A 9686-nucleotide genomic window follows, 5' to 3' on the forward strand; every position below is an offset into this window, starting at 1 on the left:
CGCTTACGCAAGGACGCTAACATAAATGGTAAGTAGATGCGATGCTAAAGTAGGGGTGTTGAAGTAAGGGAAAGCTAACAGTGATGACAAAACAAATAAAGTGAGTTAAGGATGGTAACATTGGGACAAACATTAGGAAGTGGAAGGACGCTAACACGCTAGCAGTTGTTTCAGTCACATTGACATCGCAATGAAATTGACTTTTGACATCAGCATTATGACGTGGTGTCTTAATTACCTTGTGAAATCTGGATTAACAGTTAACAGCCTTAATAACGGCTATGTAGCTCACAGGATGTCTTTTCATGGAGAAACAAGACAAGAAAAGGAGGACGTGTTTATTTGCTGAAATGTCAGACCAGTCATTGTTGCTTTAGTGCTTTGCACAAAGAGCTGCAGTGGGCGATGAAAGCAACAAGAGACCAACAGCGAGTCTAGACACTCATGTTACACACGTGCACGCACGCACACACACTTGCACACACACGTGAACTTTGACCAGTCACACCTGAACAAGCTGGATGTGTTGCACAATAAAAAAAAAAAGTGGAGCAACGCGAGCGTGACACTGAAAGATTTCTTTCTCCCCGAAAAAGGTTGCAAGGCAAACAACATCTTGTGACTTGATCACTCAAAGCACAAAAAAGGAACAGTCCCTTCATGGAAGGCTTGAAAGCTGGGAGCGTTCTGTTGCCATCGTCACGACATATAACGTGTTTGTACTTCCAACAATGCTATGTGTACTGCAGACACGCTACACTTTCTGGTAGTTGAAATTGTGGCGGAAAGCATCAAATGACTGTTATTTGGAAATTAGCTTTCCCATAGGATATAATGCAAATAATCTATTCCAGGGTCAAATTGTTTCCATCAATAACCACCAATATAAAACATCTTCGCTTTAATGACTAAGGAATAATTCAAGGCCATTTGTGTCACAAATGCGCCTCACATCTTTTTTTTTTTTAAATGCCGTCAAGCAAGTGTAAAAAGTTAACCATTTTTAAACATCCTATACAGTTTTTTAGTATTTTTTAATCCATTTTAAATAAGCTTAGAGGCCTCATCGTTATGGCTCCAAGCAGCAATTTACACACACGCCAACTCTGCATTTGTTCAATGTAATGGATGCCATCTATCACATACAACAAATTAACGTTAAGCAGTGGGACTGAAGGACTCATTATGTGGGCAGATACGCAGGATGGACTCACCTAGGTTTGGGACGGGTCATTGGCGGTATCATGTCCATGAGGAAGGGATATTTTTTCGAAAAATGTTGCTAGCTTGTTCATTGGTTCACTGGCCAATGGCTGAGAGGCTAAAAGGGAGCACAGTGCCACATATGGTAGTGAAGGCAGACATATTTCCTCCTCCCGCTCATGTTTGGTGGGCTTAATGTCAAGCTTACAGCTCCTCTAAAATGTCAACATGGTGACATTAGCTAGCTTCATGTAGCATGGCAGGTTAGCTAGTTATTCACTGAAGCCTGTGAAGATTACATTTTGCAGTCTTTTACGATTCCCAGCACTAACATCCACTAGCTTGACCGCACAAAGTCCCTCGTGACTCTTTTATCATCAGGATTATGTCAACATGAGGTGAGCACAACTCCCGAACTAACAAATCCGTACCGACCCCGTTCTGGATTTTATGGCACAAGGAAGTCGGCCCCAAACAGCCAATCACTGGCTTTGTTTCCATATGTTGCTATGACAAGGTCACAACATGGACGTCAACCTTTCACAGCCGTCACGCTAGCAGATAAACGTCCCATTCACTGCTTTTTAAACGTGTAATAAAGTGTGAACGAATCAAAGATTGTTCCTTTACAGAGAGCTTTTGTGCTGCGTTGCTTCTGATTGGCTAAGCAATTTTGCATCTTTTTTTAACAGCGTATGAACGCACATTGTGTTCTGCGTCCTTGTGGCGTATTAGAGCGATCTATCAGTGCTCTGTTGTGAGTCTGTTATCGTATTTACTACTGTTACAACTCAAGTGTGAGTTGAAGTCATGTGTAGCGCCACCTAGCCTCAGTATGTGTTCACACGACTGTACTAGCATATTAGGAACCCACAGAAAACAATAGCCGGCTAAATATAGTCCTTACTTGCTAAGGAAGGACCCGCCCATTGTGTTCTGCATCCTGATTGGCTGTAGACCATTGTCAATCAATCTCCTTCGTGCAGTTCCCTGTTGTGGTCAATAGTCACTAGCCAACTTGCTAACTGTGTGAGCTGCTTGCTAACCGCCAATAATGGTCAATAGTCACTAGCCAACTTGCTAACTGTGTGAGCTGCTTGCTAACCACCAATAATGGTCAATAGTCACTAGCCAACTTGCTAACTGTGTGAGCTGCTTGCTAACCGCCAATTGATTCTCTTGGATTGTGTTCTACTTTGGAGGTTCGACCGTACTTGTACTTTAGCTTAAAAGAGATCAAAACTAGCAATAATTAGCTTTGACAATCGACTTTGGCAGTGTATTATTCTGATCAGCTCATGCTGGATCATTGAACCATGATGCAACACGTCCACGAGTACACGGTAACTGACTTTTATACAATACACAATGCGGCTAAAAACAGATTTTGCAATCTCACAGTGAGTAAGACTAATGTGGTAATCTAGTGCAACATTTAACACGAGCTTCAAATGTCCCAGGCGACAGTGAACGCATCACAACGCAGCCAGAGTCACAACACAGCCAGAGTCACTGGAGGACAAAGTGGCGAATACAACCTCGAGTGTCAGCTATTAAACAGTAGAAGACGAGTTTCATCACCTCAGCCCCACCTCCTCTCAGCAAGGTGGTGAAGTATGTGACACTGACATGTCAGCGACACGCAGCAAAAGCTAAGTAAAGCTAATGTTGTTAGCATGGAACATAGGGGACTTAAGTATTGGGACAGCTACAGGAAGTGAAAAGGGGCTACTTTCTACAAGATGCTGCTGTGTGTGTGTGTGTGCATGTATGCTTGTTTTTGTCAAATGTGTGCAGTCAGAGGTCACCAAACTCTTCCAAACATGCTTTTGCGACCCTCACCTTGTGCAGTCATGCTTAGTGCTTTGCAAAACTACACAAAAACCCCGTCAGTTAAAAAACTTAGAGCAGTTTAAAGCATAACGTAATGAAAACCAGATTTGCGTATCTACCCTCCACACCGTACACTGTGTGCACAATGTCACGTTGTGAGGGTATCATTGAACAACAGTGCTGTGGGTCAATCCAAAATGTTAATAAAGCTCAAAGCTGAATATTTAAGCTTTTATCTTTCTTAGGCAAATATCTGCCTTGGTGTGAAAAAGTGATTCCCCCCCCCCCTTCCTGATTTTTTTTGGCATGTTTGTCACACTAAAATGTTTCAGATCAAACAAATTTTTCGTATTCGTCAATGACAACACAACTGAACACAAAATGCAGTTTCTCAAATGAAACTTTTTATGATTAAGGGAGAAAAAAAAATCCAAACCTACATGGCGCTGTGTGGAAAAGTGATTGCCCACCCCCCTTTTAAAAATAACTGGTTTATCACACCTGAGTTCAAGTGGCAAAAGTTATGAAGCCATTTCTAAAGCTTTGGAACAGCGAAAGCCATTATCCACAAAATGGCGAAAACATGGAACAGTGGTGAACCTTCCCAGGAGTGGCCGGCCAACCAAAATGACCCAAAGAGCGCAGTACGTGTTTATGTACGTTACACATGTATACCAGGGGTGCACGCCACTTTCAGCAATGCACGTTACAAGTCAAAATGATCGGTAAACTATTAATGATTAGTTTTTCACATTTTCACAGGTAATCAAAGTAGTTGATATAATCACAATTATACCCAATATCGCAATAAAGATAATTACACATAACTCCTAAATAGTTGTGTACATAACCTGAGTACTGGTAATATGTCAGTCAAATTAGCTACGTAAAGTTCCTTAGGGCACACAGTTCATGTATTACATCCAGTTAGCATTTGCTATCAAACATTACCCATATACAAGAATTGAAAATGATTATGCAAAAGTTAATGCAGCCGAAGTCAAGGCAAGGTTTCAGCAATGGGCACATTTTTATTTCATCATGAAATAATAGTTTAACAAGCGGACGTGAAGAAAACATTGATTTCTGTATGGCGTTCTTGACACAAAGCTAACAGTACAGTTTTTTCTACGTAACTAGCCGCTACACGTGAACAGACAACTTTTATTATAGATATAAGCATCTTACCGCTCAGTTAGTTTATCCATAATCAGAATAATAAAGATGACAGTTGAATCTCCGTGTGTAGCTTGAAACGCTGCAGGGGGAGCAAGAACGAATCAGGAAGGGAGCTTAATGTCAGCTGATTGAAGTCATACGACATCTACAAGGTGACGTTTACGCGATCTACCGGTATCTTGCGATTGACGTGATTGATGGGCACCCCCGATGTAGACTATGTAATCTTACATGATAAAATAAAGCCACCAATTATATGAAAGTGGCATTCTTACACTATTTTGAAATGTGTACAAGAGCACATCATATCTCCGAGAATGCTGTCAGCCACTGGCAAAAATAAAGTCAACAGAATAACATGTCAAATGTATTTCTCGTTTAGACATAGACCAAAGAAAGACTTGCTGAATGAACATATTTTCGTTTTGATGGGATTCATATTTGACATTCTATATTTTAGATCTATACTTTTATACCTAGTAAATATGGAACATGTAAGTATTAACATGTCTTAATGTTGCTCGTAATGGAAGTGGAGCCACCAAACTAAGTTTTGTTGCATACTGTGTGCAATGACAATAAATATTTAACTATTTGTCTATATATGTGAAATATACCAATGGAAAAACAGAAGTCTTAGCCTTCAATCCAATCACTAATACACAATAAATAGTGCAAAGCCCCTTAAATAATGACACACCTTTTCCAAGCACAGATGAGTAAAGGGAACTATTTGTCACATGGGTGCAATGAAAATGCTGTTAGTTGGGAAAAGTAACAATCCCATATTCTGAAAATGTCCTAACAATAATAACATACAATAATAGTCATAACAACGTGCAACATTTCAGACTGAGCATAGTGTTTTCAACACTCCAGGTAGGTAAGTAAGATGCAACATTTCAAAGTAAAGTTAAAACATAACAGATTAATTGAGATCTGAGGAGGAGAACCACTAGCACAACCACTAGCTTCTGCTGCATTCACTGTCGCTTTCAAAACTTGGAATTTATGTAGCTGAGCTATGGAGGACTGGCCGGCCAACCAAAATTACCCTAAGAGCAGAGCAATGACTCATCCAAGAGGCCGCAAAAGACCCCACAACAACATCCAAAGAACTGCAGGCCTCACGTGCCTCGGTTAAGGTCAGGGTTCATGACTCCACCATAAGAAAGACACTGGGCAAAAACGGCCAAGACAAAAACCACAGCTGAATAAAAAAAAACATTAAGGCTTGTCTCAATTTTGCCAGAAAACATCTAGATGATTCCCAAGACCTTTGGGAAAATACTCTGTGGTCTGACGAGACAAAAGTTGAGCTTTTTGGAAGGTGCGTGTCCCATTACATCTGCTGTAAAAGTAATGCCGCATTTCAGAAAAAGAGCATCATACCAACAGTAAAATATGGTGGTGGTAGTGTGATGGTTTGTGGCTGTTTTGCTGCTCCAGGACCTGGAAGATTTGCTGTGATAAATGGAGCCATGAATCTGCTGTTTACCAAAAAATCCTGAAGGAGAATGTCCGGCCATCTGTTTGTAATCTCTGAACCCAACTTGGGTTATGCAGCAGGACAATGATCCAAAACACACCAGCAAATCAACCTCTGTAAGGCTGAAGAAAAACAAAATGAAGACTTTGGAGTGGCCTAGTCAAAGTCCTGACCTGACAGAATCCGACAGATGCTGTGGCATGACCTTAAAAAGGCGGTTTATGCTGGAAAACCCTCCAATACAACAATTCTGCAAAGATGAGTGGGCCAAAATTTCTCCACAGCGCTGTAAGAGACTCAAGTTATCGCAAACGCTTGATTGCAGTTGTTGCCGCTAAGGGTGGCCCATCCAGTTATTAGGTTTAGGGGCAAACACTTTTTCCACACAGGGCCATGTAGGTTTGGATTTTTTTTTCTCCCTTAATAATAAAAAGTTTCATTTAACATTTTGTGTCCAGTTGTGTATTATTATAATATTTAAATTTGTTTGATGATCTCAAACATTTAAGTGTGACAAAACCAGGAAGGGGATAGAAACACTTTCTTCACACCACCGTATGTGCTAAAGCGGCTACAAATATTTCAAATATTAGCACCTCCTCATTTTTTCTCCAAACCACAAAGCTCCAAAAGTCATCTTAACCTCCCTTAAGTGACATCAGCGATACAGCACACACACACACACACACACACACACACACACACACACAAGTGTAGTCATGCTATTTGTGTGTGGAGTGAAAACACACGTTTGCAATTTCCAACAATCTTTTTTTGTCTTTCCAATTGTGTCCGTTACACTGACTGTTCTCCCTGCACTAATGTTCCTGCAGGGGGAGAGAAGAGGAAAACAATCGTTTTTAAAGACAAAGTAGAATACTTCTACTTTTTAAAGGCTACATTTGTCATCACCTTTGACCTTTCATTAAAATAAATACAAGTCCACAGGGTCTAATCAGAGGTAATGTCAATACTTTCATCTTGGATTGTCTTCGAGTAAGGATTTTTTATGGTCAAATCTGATTCTTAGATTTTGTCTATTGTCGACTAATAGTCCAATAGTTGTTTTTTTAAGAGCACTGCTAATGGCAATACACAAATAGACACATCTCATTTGTGACTTCTTCCATTAAGAAAAAGGTCAAAACACTCATATAAATAAATGTGGCAGGTGTGCAATACCACCACCTTCATTTATTGAGTGACGCAGAAAGCAGTTCATACAGACCTGATCAAAATCTTAAGACCAGTTGAAAAATTGCTAAAATTTGCATTTTGCACATTTGGATTTTAATGAGGTTTTAAGTAGAGCTACAATATGAAAAAACAAGGGGGAGTGACACAAAAAGCACTTTGAAAAAGTCATTTATTGAAAACAACAATTATACTGAAATAGTTTAAGACCATGGCTCAAAAAAATAACAAAAAACTCTTCAAACCGGAACAAAAAATGTTCTCAGTGGGACTCCGTAACGAGTAGCTCCAAATGTGCAAAATGCAAACTAGCAATTTTTCAACTGGTCTTAAGATTTTGATCAGGTCTGCATCAATGCAGCCCTCCAAGCCTTTGGTCTTGTCGGTTCTATCAGCCCGAGGTATGTGGCGGTCGGCTAGCTCAATAGCATTGTCTGGTACTCTGCTGTTTAGTCATGTTTCGTGGCAGTCCAAAAGTTTCTTACTGTGGGTTATGTAGAGTCGCAACTCACCCATTTTATTCACTATAGAGCCCATATTAGCGAGGAAAACAGTCAGTAAAGAAAGTCTGCGCGTTGTTGGCTTGAGTTTAGCTCAAATTTCTCCGTGCCTTCCTCACCCCTGTTTACGTTTGCGAGCACTATCGCCCAGCTGCGTGGTATTTGTAAACTTCGGTATTGTGGAGATCTCAGGGACGAGTCAAAGATCGGTGATAAAAACGTTGGCGCTGCAAAATCCAATATCCAAAAGCAGCGCTTGTCGAGCTTGTATAGAGCGCAGACCCGATATGAGCAAAATAATAACTACAAAACTGCAAATCTGGAAGAGACGCTGGGCTTCGCTGCGCTGTACGCGCCGCCATCTTCACTAAGTATAGGCCTTCTGTTAAACACATCATTTTCAACTTTTTATTAACACAATTGAGGCTGAATTTCTATCATCAAAATAAGCTATTTATAACAAAAACAAAGACCTTCTGTGAAAAACATGTATGCTCAGCGGCAGCCGTGGGCACCGCCATGTAGTCAGAATCTTTATCACATAAAAAAAAAAAAAAATGATTTGACTGCGGGATTGATCGTCGAATCAGATTCCTAGGAATCGAATCGTCGAAGAGTCGACTATGACACCCCTGCTTTCACCCAGCACTCAAAACTGGGGGGGTGGGGGATCTTCATTTTACCCACCCACTCCTCTGTTGGGGGTCTGCTACTTTAGACCCACATCTACTGTTTGCCAAACATGCCAAACTCCCTGAAGAGATGTGTCACTTTAACGCTGCTAACCACTTTAAATGTTGTAATGTAAAAGGGACCAATGTCACTGATGTTAATGACGCTGTGTGGCTTCATTATATGTGCTACGATGTCAATATGGATTTGCACGTATTTGTTTTTAATAGACACAATGCATACAATGACAAGTTAGTGTTAAAAAGTTCCTAAACACTGCCATGTGTGCATCTAATCGGAGCCGAATTGAAGACGTGCAAGCCTTGTGGTGTATGTCAAAGAAGTTACTGAATGAAAGGCGTCGACATTCAGAAAACAAGTCTATGAAAGCCATTCAGTCCCTTCGTCATTAAGTCTATATTTTTTGTTTTACGAGCCACCGTCATCAATTACAGGTTTGCCGAATCAAAGCCCGCGGAAAGTTCATTCAAACATAATAGTAAAAACAATGTGTATTTAGATTTAGTTCAGTCATAGTGGTGTGAATGAAAAAATAACCGATTGTAAACGGAGGTTCGGCATTCGTGGTGCAGCAAAGTTCAACTTTATGAGTGTACCTCTCATCTGAGTCTTTCTGGAAAGTTCCAAAGTTCTTCACGCTACTCACCGATGGAGACAAGCTTGATGTTCTCGTTGTCCAGAAACTCCAGAGCGACCGAGACGTTCTCCAGCTTCATCTGCCTGAAGTTGGGCCTCTGGTGGAACCTGTGGTGCATCTTCTTGTGGCTCAGGACCTCCAGTAGCGCGATGAGTCTCAGGCCGTCGCCCAAGTCGAGCTGAAGGTCCACGATCCGCTTGTTGACGCACTTCAGGTGCTCGTTTATCCAGCGCGTAAATGTGTTCTGCTGGATCTTCTTCCACGGGGCGTCCTCCGCCAGGTCCTTCTCCGTGGTCGGCATGGTGACTTCTCTCACTGCTGGACCGTGTTTCAACGTGAGGGGAACCGGGCCGGTGCGCGGTGCTTCCTCTGGGAAGACTCCACTGACTTGGGACTACTTTGGAAGACAAGCACAACCACTAGCTCCTGCTGCATTCACTGTCGCTTTCAAAACTTGGAATTTGTGTAGCTGAGCTATTCTCTCACTTGGATAGCTAGGACGTTATACCACTTGTAGATAGTGGACAATGTTTTCCACCATTCGATCGCCAAGCACCGACAATGCCAGACTAACTGAGGATAACCGAGCGCTCTGACGTTCCGGTTATGCTGCTTTGGCAATTGACGTTGGTTACGCTCCTTTTGTGGCAGACCCTGAACGCAGCATCACTTTGGATGACGTCGAGTTTTGTGGCCAAAGATCGTCTACATAATGTGGAGTCACAAAAACGCTTTTTACGATCCAAATAAACTCTTTGTACACGTTGCGCTTAGAAACACGTCAGAGTGCTGTACCTTCAAACCTGGGCGAAGAGCAGAGTAGTGACCCCGCACTTATAAAATAAATACAATTTATTGAAATAAGATAAGGCTACATACGATTATGTCAAATGATATACCACATTTAAATTAATGGACAAGTATTTGAATTTAATATAAGTGCATATTTGAACGACTC

The 9686-nt window shown here is 41.3% G+C and overlaps 1 protein-coding gene across 1 annotated transcript in view; it reads right to left on the reverse strand.

Moving 5' to 3' along the window:
* LOC129186923 (filamin-B) overlaps nucleotides 1-9329 on the reverse strand; it is a 54645-nt gene extending 45316 nt beyond the window's left edge. Inside the window, exon 1 of the mRNA XM_054785672.1 lies at nucleotides 8738-9329. Coding sequence (XP_054641647.1) covers nucleotides 8738-9029 — 292 coding nt within the window. The 5' untranslated portion in view covers nucleotides 9030-9329. The remainder of the gene's footprint in view (nucleotides 1-8737) is intronic.
* Nucleotides 9330-9686: the final 357 nt, after the last annotated feature.

The sequence above is a fragment of the Dunckerocampus dactyliophorus genome, chromosome 8 (assembly GCF_027744805.1).
Source record: "Dunckerocampus dactyliophorus isolate RoL2022-P2 chromosome 8, RoL_Ddac_1.1, whole genome shotgun sequence".
Taxonomy (NCBI): Eukaryota; Metazoa; Chordata; class Actinopteri; order Syngnathiformes; family Syngnathidae; genus Dunckerocampus; species Dunckerocampus dactyliophorus.